Source organism: Symphalangus syndactylus, chromosome 16 (genome assembly GCF_028878055.3).
Source record: "Symphalangus syndactylus isolate Jambi chromosome 16, NHGRI_mSymSyn1-v2.1_pri, whole genome shotgun sequence".
Lineage (NCBI taxonomy): Eukaryota > Metazoa > Chordata > Mammalia > Primates > Hylobatidae > Symphalangus > Symphalangus syndactylus.
Window position 1 is genome coordinate 16568951 of NC_072438.2, and position 18158 is coordinate 16587108.

The 18158-nt window shown below is 49.0% G+C and overlaps 1 protein-coding gene and 1 long non-coding RNA gene across 5 annotated transcripts in view; one reads left to right on the forward strand and one right to left on the reverse strand.

Annotated features, from left to right (window-relative positions):
• STK32B (serine/threonine kinase 32B) overlaps nt 1-18158 on the reverse strand; it is a 440365-nt gene that overhangs the window by 92294 nt on the left and 329913 nt on the right. For all 4 annotated transcript variants that reach the window (XM_055245661.1, XM_055245659.1, XM_055245660.2 and 1 more), the window contains one exon: nt 1616-1653. In XM_055245661.1, coding sequence (XP_055101636.1) covers nt 1616-1653 — 38 coding nt within the window. The remainder of the gene's footprint in view (nt 1-1615; nt 1654-18158) is intronic.
• LOC129464439 (uncharacterized) lies at nt 2954-13086 on the forward strand. The gene is made up of 3 exons (XR_008651593.1): nt 2954-3095; nt 12571-12844; nt 13022-13086. It is a non-coding gene; the product is annotated as an uncharacterized lncRNA (long non-coding RNA).

Genomic DNA, 18158 nt, shown 5'->3' on the forward strand with positions numbered 1-18158 from the left:
GCAGAGAAAGGGGACAGGAAGAGGGCGAGTTACCTATCCCTTGCTGAGCGCTTGCATACTGTGATGGGTGGCTGACCACCCAAGATGAGACTTTCACCACCCTGCAAGGTGGGTCAATTGCTTCTACCTCACTGCTGGGAAGGCTGAGACACGGAGGCACAGAGACTGGCCCAAGGACATTCAGCTGCCTGGGGGCTCAGCTGAGTGCCACATATGAAGATCCTGACTTTTAGATACAAACTGGAGACATTGCTTTTGCTTTGTTTCCAGCCTTGATTTGGATCCTCAGCTCTGTCCATGCTCCAGGCATCTTGGGGCCACTGCTGACCTTCCATTCAGGAGCACAGTGAGTTCAATCCTACTGCCCCCAAAGCACTTAGTCTGGTTCCAGCATCTGATGCAGAGATGCAAATGGTCCCATCCACCACTCCTGTATATAGGGATGCATACTATGAGGTTAGGATGCCCCAAGCTATGCTGCTGGCACATGGAAGCTTCAAGAGGAGCTCTGAGATAGAACCATGACCTCAGCCTGCAGGGGTGGGGTAGGAGGGCAGGGGAGCTGCGTAGAAAATGTGACACATTCATCCCTGAAGGCCTCAGCAGGGATGAGAATCCCTACTTCAGAAGAATCCCCACCTGCTCCCTCCAGCCAACCCCATGTTAGACCCTGACAGATGGGCCCCGGAAGCAACGCCAGTGAATTTAGTTCTCAAGGCTGTAAGGCTCCTGTTGGCATCAGCTGCAATTGATTGTCAAGTCCACTGAGCATTCTTGGTCTGAGCCCTAGGCTCATGGTTCTTAAACTTTGCTGGGCATCTCATCCCCAGAATTCTGATCCAGAACACAGGAGCCCAGGCTTGCTGAAGCAGGACTGGGCCTGACCTCTGACTTTTACCAGGTCCCCCAGGTAATTCTGGTAAGGCCAGAGTTGGAGAGCCATTCACTTGGTGCCTTGCTACTCAAAGTGTGGTCCATGGACCAGCAGCATCAGCCACCTGCGAGCTTTGCAGACTCTGGAATTTGCAGAGTCTAGTACCATCTCAGACTTACTAAATCAGTTTGAGAAGATGCCTAGAAGATCTGTGTGCACATAAAGGAAATTTTGAGTAGCCTGACATAGCTGATAGATGAGTAAATGCTTAGTGGATTATCAAGTATTACGCTCTGCTTGCTAGAAATGAGTGTGTACTCTCATTTCATCCCCATGACCACCCTGCATGGGAGGTGCCTTTTCCCCATTTTACAGAAAATTACATTGAGGCTCAGAGAGGTGGGTGACTTCTGAAGCCACACGTTCATAGGTGAGGGAGCTGGGGTTGGAACCCCGGGACCCCATGCTCATCCTCTCGGCGGCCCTGTCCTCCTCACATGGGGATATGAACAGCAATGACTTCAGATGCAAACGCTTTAAATAACTTTGATTCAACTTACCACGACAGGACATGCAGCAGAAATTTACACAGATGTTCATCCACCAGGATTGAAACAAGAGAAGGTTTCTAGCCAATGCTAATGTCCAACTCAGCAAGACCCAACCCCCACCCCCGCACCATTTCCCAGTGCCTCAAACTTTCCACTGAGAGTCCCTGTAAAGGATTCATAGCAGGCTTACCGTGTTCATCCAGCAGGATATTGTCTGGCTTGATGTCTCTGTAAAAGAAAACAAAGAAGCTGGCAACGTGGTTCCTGAGCCCACAGATGAGCACATCGACAAGCACCACATCAGGACAAATGCTGGAACACCCAGGCTGCTCACCTCTCCCTGACCTGAAGCCTCAGACAGGGAGCGGGAGAGTAATTGGTAAGATAATGGGACACCTGTATTCTTATCGTCTCTTCTCTTTCCTGGAAGTGCAAGTGGATTGTTTGAATTTTTTTTTTCTGAATATTCTTAATTTTTAGCCTCTCAGCTCCAGCAGTAATGGTAACAGCAGTGACTGCTCACTGAGCATGTGATCAGCACCAGCAAGGGGAGGCACCTGCCCACCCTGAGGTAGTTGAGCCATCCCACCAGGGCTCCCTGCAGGTGTCATGGCATCCACTCGAGCTCAATGAGGGTTTGGAAGTTGTCGTGGTCAGAGATGGGCAAACTACGGCTCTTGGCCAAATCCAGCCCTGGGCCAGTTTTTGTATGGCCTGGGAGCTAGGAATCACTTTAACATCTTTAAAGCACTGTAAAAACAAAACAACATATACACATACACACACCCACACACACACAGAGAAACATGCAACAGAGATTAATGTGGTTGTCAAAGCCTAAAGTGTCGATTATCTGGCCCTTTATGGAGAAAGTTTGCTGACCTCTTTTAAGGGTAACATACTGACCCACATGGGGCAAAATCTGGGCTGAGGAGTTTCTGGAAAGTTCTGCTGTACATCACCATTATAGCAAAAGGCCTCTCAATTCAAAGTGAAACATTTTGAAGGCTGAGGCTTTGCTTTCTTTACGTCCACATGCCTGTACCTAGCACAGTGCCCGACACAGTGGTAGACACACGTGAAACATCACTGAGTATAAGGATGGAGGAATGAAAGTGAGAGAAGAACAAGTTCAACCCCAGCTTACTTATTATTGATGCGTACACACTTGGTGAAGCTCTGCATTAAAACCATAGATTTTACAAATAAATAAATTTTCACTCATTTATAACGAATGTCAAATCTACTGAGACTAATGATAGCTTTCTTCAAAATAAAGAGCAACTGCTCCTGAGTTTATCAAATATTAATTCTACCTGAAAACACACTATGGTAATTTGTAGTAATGCAATGCAATGTCTATGGGTTTGGGGATGAAAGAAGTGCTCAACCTGTACATTTAAATTTTTATTTTCATTGTGACTTTTCAAGCCCATGAGTACCGAGGAGCACTGAGTACGTGGGCCCCTGCTGCTGAGGTCACAAAGCCTCCACTGTGAACAAAGAGATTACTGCAGAGACCCGCAGGGAGCCACATGGGAGGGATGAACTTGAGAACTTACAAAATTAAAACAAAAGGCAGAAGACCTAGAGTCAAGTGCTTGTGGATGAAGTCAGCAAATGCTTGGTCCCTGCCCAGGGTGGCTCCCAGCAGGGATTCTCAACAAAAGGTGAGAAAAGAGATAATAAAATATGTGTCAAGAATGAAAACACAGCAGCAAATGTTCAAGCTTACCTCTTAAGGTATCACTGGGACTGAGATGATTTAATGTCTGGTGTGGGGACCAGGGAGGAGGTGGCTGTGGCCCAGGGAATGTGAGCTACGAAATGCCTACAAGGGCCACAGCCTAAAGATAGAGTTAGAGTCAGGACACAGGTGAGGTGAGGGTGGGATGACACACCCAAGAAGATGTGATCTGGCGTACTGGGTTGAATGGTGTCCCTTCAAAATTCATGTCCACCCAGAACTTCAGAATGGGACCCTATATGGAAATGGAGTCTTTGCAGAGGTAATTACTTAAGGATCTCAAGATGAATCATCCTGGATTTAGGGAGAACTCTAAAGACTTTATGGGAGGAAAGTAGGGGGAGGGATTTGGATGCAGACACAGGACAGAAGAAGGTCATGGGGAGATGGAAGCAGAGACTGGAGTGATGCAGCCATGAACCAGAAACGCCTGGAGCCACCTAGAGCTGGAACAGGCCAGGGGCAGATTCTCTCCTGAACCTCCAGAGGAAGCACAGCCGTGACTCCACTTTGATTTTGGACTTCTGGCCGGAATTATGAGAGAATAAATTTGTATTAAGCCACCAATTTTGCAGTAATTTGCTGTGGCAGTCCCCGGAAGCTAACACAGCTGGCACGGTGGAAGGAGAGCTGATAGAGGGGAGGGCAAACCTCAAAGGGCAGCTAGGGCCCCACTAACCACAGCATGGCCTTGGACAAGCCCAGCGCCTGGCCAAACCCCCACATCCACATTGCACCGGCGCACAGTGTCTCATATCCTGAGAACCGAATGGGGCACAGATGTGGCCAGCTTGGTCCCTAGACCCCACAGAGCCAAGGAAAGGGGCTGTTCTGTTTGGGAGAGTTCAGCCCATGAGCTAGACAGTCTGGGTTCCAACTCCAGCCTCACTTTTGACTATCTGCAGGATCCCTGCCTCTGCCTCAGTTTCCTTTGCTGTGTGGATTAAATACCTGATACATAACACACATTGCTTCTGTGCTGGCTCTTAGCACGGAGTGGAATCTCAAGCATTTATGGGGTGTCCCTTTTGCGGTCATGAAGGACACGTCATGAACAAGACAGACCCAACCGAATGGAGCTTGCATTCTAGGAGGAGAGGCAGGCCAGAAGGCACATGAATCAATGGCAGGATTGTAAGTTGTGGCAGGTGAAGAAGGCAAACCAGAGTCTAGAAAAAAGACTAATAGAGGGACCCTAGTTTTGGTAGATGGTCAGGAAGACCTTTAAGAAGAGGTGACATTGGGTTGACATCTGAATAGCAAGAAAAGGCCAGCTGTGCACCATCTAGTGAGCAAGTTCTCATTTTGCAGATGAGGAAGTAGGAGGATGACAGAATAAATGAACTGGCCTGTGACGTGGTTCTAGTCATGGAAGCTGACAAAGGTGATGGGTGTCACCCCTTAATTTGGTTATGTTACAGGGCAAAGTTGGTGGGATGGCAGTCCCGGGTATACGTTACATTATATGACTCTGTCTTGGCAGACTGGAGTGAGAGCTCAAGACATGAGCTGCCGTGTGGGAGCCAGCCACACGGCGGGGAATGTAGGTGTCCCTGGGAGGAAGAGTGACCGCTGGCCTACATGTAGCAAGAAAATGGGACCTCAGTCCTGCAGCCACAAGAGCTGAAATCTGCCAACAACCACAAGAGCCTGGGAGAGGACCCCACCTCATGTTCCAGAAAGGAGTGCAGCCTGGTGGGCATGTGGACTGTAGTTTTATGAGATCCTATGCAGATGATCCAGTTAAGCCCACCTGGACTCCTGGGCCACAGAAATGGAAGGAAAATCAACGTGAGTTATTTTAAGTTGTTAAGTTAGTGGTAATTAGTTGCACAACAATAGAAAACTAATTCTCTAGATATATGATCTTGGGCCACTTACTCTCAGCCTTGTTTTCCTCATTTGGGAAATGGGAACAGCAACAGCCATCTCACTGTTGCTGAGTGTACAATGAGATGACATTTGTTCAGCACTTCACACAGTCCCAGTGCAGTGTGGAAGAAGTGCTGAAATAAGTCACAGTGATGGGACTGTCATTGCTCTTTCAAAAGGAGCTAGGGAGAACTCAGAGGCAGACTGGCAGATTCTTGAGCCTTTAGCAAATTAAGTCTCTTTCACAGGAGACTGCTGGGCAGACGCCTGCAAAGCTACGTGGAGGAGATGGAGAATCTGAATCACTTGGGATTTAATAAGAATAGCATTTTATGGGTAAAGCATCTTAGCAGAGCCTTTAGTTTAGCCAGTTTCAGGACCGTTTCCTCCAGCTCTATTTTTCACATTGATCGTATCTCAGCTCCAGCGCGTCATCCTGTTGAAAATGGGTTTGAACGTTCAGAAAGGGCATCAGGAGCATTGCATGGATGGGAAGGCGGTGACGATGTTTTCTGAGGACAGGCCCATAATTTCAGAGTTGGGCAAAATGACACTTTGATGGAAAGTATGCATGCAGGGCTATAAAACCCGGTGCTGCTCTTGAATTATTCCCCAGCCCTCAAATAAAACAAAGCATAAAATGTCAGCTGGGATATTTTAAAAAACAGCATAGAAATGGCTCTGATCCAGAGGTACCCATGCACAGACTGCAAAGCAGGGCCACCAGGACGTTTCTGTATGTGTCTGTTGGCAGGGGGCTTCTCAATATTCTATGCTGGCAATCTTATGCAGCAGTAAAGAGAAATACAAAAACCTGGAGGGGAAAGCTAGACTAAGTGAAGTAAAAATCTGCGGCTATTTTATAACTAGTGAAGAGAATATGCTATCCATATGCATGCAAGAGGGAGAGGGAGGTAGCAAAGGACAGAGAAGAGAGACTTGAGATCCAGTCCTTAGTCTGCCTCTTGCTGGCCATGCAGACAGGAGAATGCTGCCCTGGGTGAATGATAGGGTTTGGATCTGTGTTCCCGCCCAAATCTCATGTCGAATTGTAATCCCCAGTGTGGGAGGTGGGGCCTGGTAGGAGGTGATTGGATCATGGGGGTGGTTTCTCCTGAATGGTTTAGCACCATCCCCTTGGTGCTATTGTCATGACAGTGAGTTGTGGTTGTTTAAAAGTGTGTAGCACCTCCCCCACTGTCTCTCTTGCTCCTGCTCCCACCATGTAAGACGTGCCTGCTTCCACTTTGCCTTCTGCCATGATCGTAAGTTTCCTGAAGCCTCCCAAGAATCCAAGCAGATGCTGCCATGCTTCCTGTACTGCCCTCAGAACCATGAGTCAATGAAATCTCTTTTCTTTATAAACAGCCCAGTCTCCAGTATTTCTTTATAACAACATGAGAATGGACTAAGACAATGAACATTAGCTTCCTCACTTATAAGTTGGATAATAATGCCCTCTCTATGGCTACAGTGAGGATTGGATGAGATAGTTCTCATGACAGCAACCAGCACAGGGCCAGGCACATGGAAAGGCACGATTGTTAATAATAACAGAGTGGGGCAAAGACATTTCAGTAGGAGGTTGAGCCAACAGAACAGGCACTGGGAAAGGATGACCAAAGGCATTTACTGGGGGTTGGGGAGGAATGGGAGGGCTTCACCTTGGCTGTTGACCGATGCCTTAGCCAGCTTAAATGGGACTTGGCACCCATCCATCAGCAAGCTGATGTGGGATAGGATGCTTAGAATCTCTCACTGTATTGGCATGGATCATTCTCCTAGAAACTGAGTGATAATTAAGAAATGACAACACATCATGTGTACTCATTAAATATTACTTCTTTCTCCCTTCTGTCTCCTGCTTCCTGTGGAGGTGGGGACCATGTACAAACAGCAGCCGCCAACATGATGCTTCAGTGTTAATAGCAGTACTGACAGTATTAACAGCTAAACTTTATCGAGTGTTGGTTGTGTGTCAGGGACAATCTGAAGTGTGTTATGTGGATTTAGCCATGTGCAGTGTGGCTATTTGTTACCAGGTGCTGGGGAGGCACTCCATATGTCACTATCTTGACACAACTCTTAGAAATAGGTATTGCTACTCCTGTTTTACTGATAAAGAGAGAATTATTTACAGAGGGTCAGTGATGTGTCTGGTTCCTCCTTGTGATTTGTCAAAGGTCAAACGCCAGTAGAGGTAAGACCTACTCTCACGTTGGTCTCTAGATCAATGTTCTCTCTCTGTGGGTGGGGAAATGAAAAAAAAAAATAAATTAGGAATAAATCAAGGTTCCTAGAATTCTAAAGTAGGCAGTGATAATCTGAGGAACATGCTTATAATAAAGATCTGATTTGATTTTTAAATTAATTAATAAATTATTATTTTTTGAGATAGAGTCTCGCTTTGTCACCCAGGCTGGAATGCAATGGCATGATCTTGGCTCACTGCAACCTCTGCCTCCCGAATTCCAGTGATTCTCATGCCTCAGCTTCCCAAGCAGCTGGGACTACAGCTGTGCGCCACCACACCTGACTAATTTTTGTATTTTTAGTAGAGACGGGGTATCACCATGCTGGCCAAGCTGGTCTCGAACTCCTGACCTCAAGTGATCTACCCGCCTTGCCCTCCCAAAGTGCTGGGATTACAGGAGTGAGCCACCATGCTTGTTCTGATTTGAGTTTTAAAAATTACGTTATTCATTTCAGGAAACTTATCATTTATTACACCATCCACATGCAAGGTTGCATTTCTTTTTTAATATGACTCAAATGTCCTTACAAAGCACAAATCTGACCCTGTCCCTTCTCTACATAAATCCTCCTAATGGCCCTGTGGTGCCTATGGCGCTGGTGCGAGACTCCAGATTTGATGTTCCAATATAATCTCAGAGATGAAAAGTGAACACTGAGATGTGCTTGTCAACTTTTAAAATCTGACAACTAAGGTCATTAATGATAACCACCAAGTGCTACCATCATACGTGCATGAGAGGGGAGGCAGAGGGAGCCATTCTAGCCCAGAAGAGTCACAAAGACACAATTTTAGATGGAAGCACAGTTGTCACACGCCCCAGGCCCATTAGTGGTCAAGTGTTTAGAAAGCACTGATCCAATGGCCAGACTCCAAAGGCCTTTAGGCATTTCCTGATCTGGCCAGTAGGCTTGGCCCTCTGCGCCCTGTGGCCCAGCCAGGCCAGACCACCTTGGATGCTCCGGGTGCCTCAGTCTTTCCCTGGCCTTATCTCTGGATGGCACATCCTTTTCCCTACTGAACTCTGACCCAGGTTTTAGGACACAGCTCAGTTGCAATCTCCTCCTGGGATACTGTCGAGGGTTGAAGAATCTCTGCAAAATTCATGTCTACCCAGCTACCTGAGAATGTGTTCTTATTTAGAAATAGTGTCTTTGCAGGAAAGTGTGTGTCTATATGTGCCCAGCAAATAGTGTCTTTGCCAGAAAACTATTACTTTGCTAGTAAGGTAGTTCTGTCTTGCATCTAAGTTAAAAGGAAGTTGTCCTGGATTAGGCTGAGCCCTAAATCCAGTGACTGGTGTCCTTATAAGAGAGAAAAGAGACACAGGTAGACACAGAGAAGGCCACATAAGGACAGAGGCAGCATGTAGAGTGATGCATCTCACAGCCCATGCCATAGCATGGATTGCCTGAGACCACTGGAAACTGGGAGAGAGGCGGGGGACTTCTCTCTCAGAGCTTCTAGGCTTGATTTTGGACTTCTGGCCTCCCCTCCTGAATTGTAAAAGAATACACTCCTGTTGATTAAAGCCATACAGTCTCTGTTACTTAAAGACCTCCTCTGGCCCCCTGCACCTCCCTGCTTTCATATGTCCTGGTACGGATGGTACAGCTTGATATTTTCCATTTATTCCCTGCTGCCAGGAGACCAGGTACACACAGAGGAGAGGGCCACATGAAGACAGAGGCAGAGGGACCAGGAGAGTACCAGCCCTCTGAGCAGGGCCAGGCTGCTATTCAGAAAAGGGTTACTGAAAATATGAAAAAATGAAAGACCTTACATAAGGGCTGAACACGGCCTCCTCCAACTTTGAAGCTTGTGAAGCTCCCAGGGTCCTCAACCCTCTGGGACCTTGACTTCACCCTGATAAATGGCGCAGGAAGCATCAGTGTGAAAGGGGAAATTCTGCAGCTCCTGTCGATGGAGCCTCTGCCCAAACTGCCCATTGCAATTGGGATGGCTGTGGCTGGGCCGTGGCCAGCAGAGCTGAGCCCTACTGAGTGTGTCTTCTCTGCCAATGACTGTTCCAGGCACTGGGCATGTGCTCCTTGTGTAATCCTCACAACTACCCATATCAGGGACTCGCCACTACAGTAACAATCACCACAAATGGAGTGACTCCAAACAACACACCTTCATTCTCTCGCAGCTCTGGAGGCTGGAAGTCCAAAGTGAGCCTCAGGGGCTAAGTCAAGAGTAAACCGGCTGTGTTCCCTCCTTCTGGAGCCCACAGAGGGGCTCTATTCTTTGCCTTTTTAGCTTCTGGAGGCTGCCCAGGTTCTCTGACTGCTGGCACCTCCTTGTGGCACTCCCACCTCTGCTCCTGCAGCTACATATCCTACTGCTTCTCCAACCCCACTACCTGCTTGTTGGCAGGAGCCTTGTGATTCCACTGGGCCCACCTGGATAATCCAGCAGAATCTTCCCACATCGTGATCCTTACCTAAATCACATCTGCAAAGCCCCTTTTGCCCTGTAAGGCGACACAGGCATAGATTATGAGGATTAGGATGTGGCATCTTTTGGGGGGCACTTTCAGTCTATCGCACAGCCCTTCCAAGTAGTGTGATGGATTGAATGGTGTTCCTCCAAATTCCTAAGTGGAGGTCCCTATTCCCAGTGTCTCTGAATGCAACCATATTTGGAGACAGGGCATTTCAAGAGGTGATTAAGGTAAAGTAGGGACATTAGAGTGGACTCAAATCCAATCTGACTGGTGTACTTATAAGAAGAGGACAGTAGGATGCATGGAGAGACATCAGGGGCCTGTGTGCAGAGGAACGGCCTTGTGAAGAGCAGCAAGAAGGCAGCCATCTGCAAGCCAAGGAGTGAGGCCTCAGAGGAAACGAAACCTGCTGGCACCCTTATCTTGGACTTCCAGCTTCCAGAACTGTAAGAAGATTAATTTCTGTTGTTTAAGCTGCCCATCCTGTGGTATTTTGTTTGGCAGCTTTAGCAGACAAACACAGGTAGGCAGTATTGTTACCCTTATTTTAGTGGACAATGAAACCAAGGTGAGAGGAGTCATCACGGAGTCCGTATGTGGGACAGCCAGGATATACCAGTTAGAGATCCATGACTTAATTTGAAGGCATGGCAACAATTTTTTAAATGTACACACAGCCTAATAATGTAGTTCTGTCTTATATCTATTGTAAAACCCCATGCTGCTACTCAAATCATTTTCTTCTTGCTTTGTCCTTTGGGAGAGAAAATGCATCCAGTCAAGCCATGCTTGGGGGTTGTTGATTTTTTTTTAATCCTGCAAAGAACAAACATCAGCCTGGATGACAATGATTAATTCAATTCAAAAGCTGTGCCACTCCATGGGGCGTGGATGTTAACTTGGCTACTAAGGCAATTGCATTCAGCTAATTATTCCCAAGTATATCTCAGGGAGATTTCAAAGCTTTTGGGATTCGCAAACACGTGCAAGGATACACCAGGCTCAGTTAATTCCTTCATGAATGGGTGAGCCCCGTGACACCTCACTTGTCCCAATGAGGGAGTCATCTTCTTAAGAAGCTCAGACCTTCTCAGTCCACGTAGCCTGCACAGACCTACCCATCTGTTTTCTTTCTTTCTACTTCCAACTAGAACACTAAATTGCAATGATAGATCCGTGAGTCAGCCTGCTTCACCAGACCCTGAGCTCCCCAAGGCTGGAGCCATGGTAGTAGCACATGGAAAACAATAGAAGGGTGTGGAGAGCTGGGGTCCTATGGTCCTGCAGTGACTGCAAGGCAGCCCATGAGTATGGGTCATGTTTTGAAGCCCCTCACACACGAACAGCAGTTCAAATCCTTACTCCAATACTGTGTGGGTCTCAGTTGTTCTCATCTGTAAAATGGGAATAAAATGAAATAATGTATGTGAGGACTTACTCAGTTCCTAGGATATAGAAGATGCCCAATAAGTGATGATTAGTTCTCCCATGCCCTGCACCCATCCCTACTTAGCAGGGAGTTTAGAAGGAAAAGGAGGTGGCAGAAAGAAACATGGAGGAGTTGACTCCAAAATGATGATGACCATTTGTAACATTTGTGCAGTTTTGCAGTTCACAAAGCCCCTTCCCATACTGTGATTTATTTAATCCACCTGCCAGCCTTAGAGACCCAGTATTATCTTCTTTTTGATGGATGAGGAAACTGCAGCCTGGAGAGGTCAAGCGACTTCTCCATGATCATAGTTAAAAAGTGGCAGAAGTGGCCAGGAGTGGTGGCTCACGCCTGTAATCACAGCACTTTGGGAGGCTGAGGCAGGTGGGATCACCTGAGGTCAGGAGTTTGAGACCAGCCAGGCCAACATGGTGAAACCCTATCTTTACCAAAAATACAAAAATTAGCCAGGCGTGGTGGCAGGTGCCTATAACCCCAGCTACTTGGGAGGCTGAGGCAGGAAAATCACTTGAACCCAGGAGGCGGAGGTTGCGGTGAGCCGAGGTCGTGCCATTGCACTCTAGCCTGGGTAACAAGAGAAAACTCTGTCTTAAAACAAACAAACAAACAAACAAACAAAAACAAAACCATGGCAGAAGCATGATGTGAGCCCAGCTCCTCTGATGCCCATCTGGTGCTCTTCCATTTCCATCCTCTGGGTGGGGCAGAGATGTTAGGGGCAGAGTCGCTTGACCAACCTGTGCATGCTTCAAATACACCAGGGTCCTGTGTCTGCGTGCATGGCTGGAGCACCCTCCTCCAGCCCCCAATCTCTGCCTGGTCAACTCCTCTGCACCCGTCAGCTCTCAGTTTGGGCATCACTCCCTCTGAGAAGCCCTCCTTGAAGCCCTGGGTGCACCAGGTTGCAGTCTGCGTTTTCCCTGTACCTCACTGCATGTCACTGGCATGGCAGCGAGCACAGGGTACATGTGCTTGTGTGATTATCTGACTGAGGCTTGTCCTTCCCAGTAGGTGCTGAGTTCCATCGAATCACGGCCCATTCCTAGATTTGCAGCCCTGGCACAGCACCCAGCATCCAGCAGGTGTTCAACAGACACTGGTGGCATTATCCCGTCTGTAAATTTATCATGAGGCACCCAGAGAGGCCCACGCTTCCGTACAAGGCCAATCAGTGTCAGGTCCTGGCTTGGGGCTCAGGCCTTGGTCCAGGGTGGGGTCCCCGAGCACTTCCTGCTGACAGTTAATCATAGTTAATTGTGAGCCCCAGCTTTCCCAGGGGCCACCGCCCAGCTCTTGTCTGATGTCACTCACTTTCAGTAGTGTGCATCTTGCCACGATCACGTGGTCTCTCATTTTCCTCCTGGATCCAGTCTTCCCGGCAGGCTCCAAGTGGCTGGGCCTGCGAGATGCTGTGACTCTTCAAGAGCTTCCTGTTTCTGTGAAGATGCTCAGGCCATGGCCTCATGTTCCTCATCCAGCTTTCTGAGGACAATGCGGGAAAGATCTCAAGTCCGTATCAAGGCTGAATCCGACTCTATCCACGTGACTTCTATTGGAATCCGAGAGTTGGACCCAATGGAGGGTCCAGCCACCACCCGGAATGACCTGGTCATCTTCCAGATGAGGGGACCTATGTTTAGATGAGTTAAGTAACTTCCTTTGAGTTGTCTGGGGAATTAGTGCCAGAGCTGGGATTTGAAATTTGCTTTCCTGACTCTTGTAAACTTCTTGACAGCGTGGATTTTATCTGGGTCATTGGGAAAGGTATTTTAGAGCCAAAAGGGATCTAAGAAATAATTGTGTTTCTCCCTCTCCTTACAGATGAAGACAATGAGGCTGAGAGATGTTCAGTTACTTGGTCAAATTACAAATATGTGCGCTTCAAATCGGGCTCAGGTCTGGATCAGTCTTTCTCCATGGCCAGTGCTCTTGGACCATCAAGAATTACCTTTTCCTGCTTCTACCATGGTTCCCACTCCCCCTCCCTCTGGCCCACCATTTCCACCCTGCACTATGCATGGGCTCTGGACTCACACCAGCTGGGAGCTCTTTCCAGCATTCAACATACACTTACTGAGACCTGCCTTCTGGAGGTCTCAGTTTTCTTACCCAGGAGCTAAGAAGACAAGACACAGCCAAAGATAAAACTGCATAATGCGATACGTTGAGGGAAACAGAGGGGGAGAGTGAGGGTGCTGTGTGAGAGAGAGATGGCTGGGAAGAGTCCAGGGAGTACAAAGGCCAGGAGCTGTGGGCCAAGAACTGTGGGTGGGGCCTGTGGGTGGAGCTCTGCATGGGAACTCTGGGTAGGGGCTATGGGTGGGGCTGTGGGTGTCGGTGGGGCCTGTGGGTGGAGGCTGTGGGTGGGAGCTCTGGGTAGGGGCTGTGAGTGGAGCCCTGGGTGGGGGCTGTGGGTGGAGCTTTGGGTGGGGGCTGTGGGTGGAGCTCTGAGTGGGGGCTGTGGGTGGAGCTGTGGGTGAGGCTGTGGGTGGGGGATGTGGGTGGAGCTATGGGTGGATCTGTGGGTGAGGCTGTGGGTGAGGCTGTGGGTGGGGGGCTGTGGGTGGAGCTGTGGGTAAAGCTGTGGGTGGGGGCTGTGGTTGGAGCTATGGGTGGGGGCTTTAAGTGGAGCTGTGGGTGGGGCTGTGTGTTGACGGTGTGTGTGGGGGCTATAGGCCAGGAGAGGTGGAGCAGCACAGGAGGCTGTGTGGGTTCCATGAGGATGGACTGAGTGCAGGAGCCTTAGATCTCTGCTTTAAGTGCAACAAATGACCTGGAGATCTTTGCAGAGGAGAAGGGTTACACACCACACCTGTCTTCACAGCAGCCCTGGGAGGAGTGTGGTCATTTCATTTCCCAGGTGATAAAACTCCAACCTAGTAATCTTGCTGAAGCATGCCTGGCCTCTGGAAACACTGCCCTTTCCTGATGTAGCCATCTGCACTTGAGGGAGCAGAGGGAGCCAGAACCCCCAACCAAATGCCAAAACCCCCCTCCCTCCAGCACTCACAACCTCAGCATAGTCACCCACCTTGGGACCATGCCCTTTATCCCTTTACATTGGGCACAGGGCTTTGGAGCCACTCTCCTGTCCTGGAATCCTGTCCTAAACAGAGGTACATCCCCCAATCTGACTTCTTCCCTCACCTGCCCTGACACCCAGACCCTCTTCTGTCCCCCCGGAATTCATGGTCCGCATCAGGTCCCTCTCTTCGAACATTTCCCCCACCCTCTTGCCCTAATCTAAACCCCCCTGTTCTTCTCCCCATTCTCTCTAGCTCTGACTAGGAGGGAAAGCGTCACCCTTGTTCCTTCCTACCCAACCCCTACCATCTTTAGAGTCAGGGCCATCATGTCACCCGTCTCTTCCTTCCTTGTTGCAGTCTCCTGTGGACGCTCTGAAAAGTCCCACCACGCCTCGAGGGTTTCGCTCCTGGTCACTGTTGCCATCTGCAACACAGCTCCAGCAATGACCCTGGTGATGGCAACAACCGTGTGACTGGGCATCTGGCCTCTTAGGTTCTTGACTCCTCTTCCTCCCAGGATCTCGATCTCCACCTGCCTCCGCCACTCACTCCATGGCCATACCTGGCCCCTCCTGTCTCCTCAAACATCCCACTCTGGAATCATCACAGCCCCTTCCTTCTGTTTTCTGCAATTCTTCAGTCCCATGGGCACCCACAATCCACCCACCTTTTACCTCCTTGCTATCCGTCAGGGTCATCACCGACTCCCCCAGCCCACACTCCATGGTCTCTCACTAAAGTCACGCCTTCCCACATCCTCGACTCCCTCGCCTGTTCAACTGGCGGAACCCAAAACCTGGTTAATTTCTACTTCCTGATGACTCCGCACTGCGCCCACCCAGCTGAACGTGGCTGCAGAAAAATACAACCAGGGAAGTGAGTTTCCCTGTAAATCCGCAATCCCTAACAGTGTCTCTGTGGGTCCTTCAAGCTGCCCCAACCCCAGGATATCCTCCTTGTTCATTCATTCTCCATTTTAGAGGGCATTCTCCCTCTTTTCAAACCTCCAGCACCTTTTACTCCTGAAGTCTTGGTGTCACCATTGACTACACCGCCCACACCCCACATCCGCCTGAATAGCAAACCCTGCTGCTTCTAACTGCAGAGCACTTTCCCCTCCAGGTTCTTGCATCTTCCCTTTCCTCTCCAGCCCACGATCACCAGGCCAGAGCTGTCAGCCTTTGCCCACACCCTTCTCGGGACTTCTCTGTAGAGTAAAACCCAGGTACTCTCAAAGGCTTCCAGGGCCCTGATGAGCTGGGCCTGCCCCCTCCATCCTCCCTCCACTCACTTCGTCTGGCTGCACTGGTCTGCTGAGCCAAGCATTGTCCCACCCTATGGCCCCTGCCTTGCTGTTACCTGGCCTGGAAGGCCCATTTCCCAGATGTGCACAGGACCCCTCCCTCTCTCCCTGTGATGATTGCCCAGCTCCCCAGTGCTCCCTATCACCTCCCCTCGTTCATTTCTCTCCATGCCCTTATCATGCTTGACATTGTATCCACGTGTTGTGTCTCTCTCCCCATTAGGATGTAAAACTATGAGAGCAGAGACTCTATCCCCCAACTGTTGTATCATGAGGACTTACAACAGCGTCTGACACAAAAACGTTCAGTAAAGAGCTGCGTGGATAGTTGAATGGATGAATCAAACACAGCCCCAGAGGCCCAGGACTCAGGATGGCCCTGCCCCTGCTGATGCCTCATCACTTGTCTTTTCAGGGTGAGTCCACTGCCTAGTGGTTTCAGAAACAAGGGTCCCTATTACCAGTGCAGCACCCTAGGCCGGTCACAGCCTCCACCTTTGTGGCAGGGCCTGGTACCTGCATTTCCCACAAGCCCCTGTGCAGTTCCAATACCTCCTGGGGATTGAGAGCCCTGCTCTGCTTCTGGGCAAGAAAGATCATCTGAGCTGGCTTACAACAGGATGCTACAAGTCCTGGGCTCGTTCAGGGGAATTTTTTTTTGGAATTCTTAGTTGCCAACCCCCAACACGTAGGCATAGCCTCATTAAAACATGAAGCTCCAGTGGTCAGCTCAGATTCCTTTGGGAGCCGGTTGGGATGACTGTTATAGCTGTCGAGTCCCACGGGTACGTGGAGCCAGGAGCCAGGCATGTTCAGTTTCCCTCGTGTGACAGGGTAGGGCAGGAGCATCACCTCTTGAGGCACCACATGAATACGCATGTGGGAGTCAGACAAGCTGGCGCGGTGGACACAGATCAGTGGAAAAATACGCACCCTCCAGGCCCGGACACACACACTCACCTACCCACGGCTGACTGCAGGGCCCAGGGTGGCCCCACAAAACCAGAGATTTCTCTTTCCTGATTTTACTAGAAATGTGGAAGCCCTGGTTTGAAAGCAGAGTCGACGTGGAGACCTTCCAGTGAATTAATATTTTAAGAATTGCTATTTTTAGGGCCCAATCTCTCTGTGAGTATCCTCCAAGGGGACATGCTGCCAAAACGCATAAGAGTCAGAGAGCCCTGGCTGTCGACACTGGAAGGGACCTTAACTCTGTCTGAAGCAACAGCCCCGGGTCCCTGACCTCTCTGAGCCACAGTTTCCTCATCTGTAAAGTGAGCTAATCATGTCCATCTGTAATGGCTGTTGTGAGAATTAAATGCAATGATGCATACAAAAGAATGAGTCCAGGCTTGGCATATGGTGAGAGCTTAATGAATACATCCAACATTTAAACATGTTCGATTTCCAAATAAGAAAACCTTGCTCGGGAGAAGAGAAATACCAGACAGAGTCTTAGAGAAAGCAGTAAAACTGAGACCGGGATAAAAGCTGGAGTTTTTTTACTGAGAACTCTTGGGAATTTTGCTCTTTAGGAAGACCACAGAGAGGGACCCCTGACCACAGAGAGGGACCAGGGGACCTTCTCACATCTCCCTGCATTCCTGCCACCCAAGGGGAAGGAGGACACAGATGAGAGAGAAGGAGCCAATTGCCCTTGGAGGAATGTGGATGACCCGACGGCAACACTGTGGCTGTATTGTCCAGCACCATTCACAGCACTTTACATGTATTATTTCATTTGATTCTCATAGCAGTTTTGTGTGGTATAGGATATGCTGACTCATTTTATTTATTTTATAGCTACGGAGTCTTATGCTCAAGGAATTTGAGTGACTTTCCCAGGGTCACCAGAGGGATAGTTAATTTTATGAGTTAACTTTGACAGGGCCACAGTACCCAGATATTTGTGCAAACATTCTTCTGCGTGTTTCAGTGGGAGTATTTTTGGCTGGGATTAACATTTAAGTCAGTTGACTTTGAGTAAAGCACATTGCCCTCCATAATACGGGCAGGCTCATCCAACCAGTCAGAGGCCTTAACAGCACAGAAGCTGGCCTCTTGCAAGCAAGGGGGAACCGTGCCAGCAGATGGCCTTTGGATTTGAACTGCAACATCAGCCCTTTCCTGAGTCTCCTGCTGGCTGGACTGCCTGCAGATTTTGAACTTATACCTCCATGATCGCATAAGCCAATTTCTTAAAATAAATCTCTCTCCCTCCTTCCTTCCCTCCCTCCTTCATATGCACACATCCTGTTGGTTCTGTTTCTCTGGAGAATCTTGACTACCACACTCAACTAGTAAGTGCTGGAAGAGCCAGGATTAAAAACCCAGACAGCTGCTTCCAGAATCCGTACCCACTACCATCTTTACAGGGCCCCAAGGACACAGGGTGGGAGCAAGATGGGGGCAGACATGGCAGAGCCACTCTCAGAAAAAGAATTGTATTACAAATAATCCATGTGCCATTTCCTGAATCCACACCTCTGGGTAGGGAAGGCAAGAAATAAACAGAGTCTCACATAGGAAGGTGGAGGTGACACAGGGACAAAGGTGGCCAGCCCCTAGCATGCATTGACCTCGTTTTCCATGCCACACCGAACTGGCTACTGCATAGGCATGATCTCAT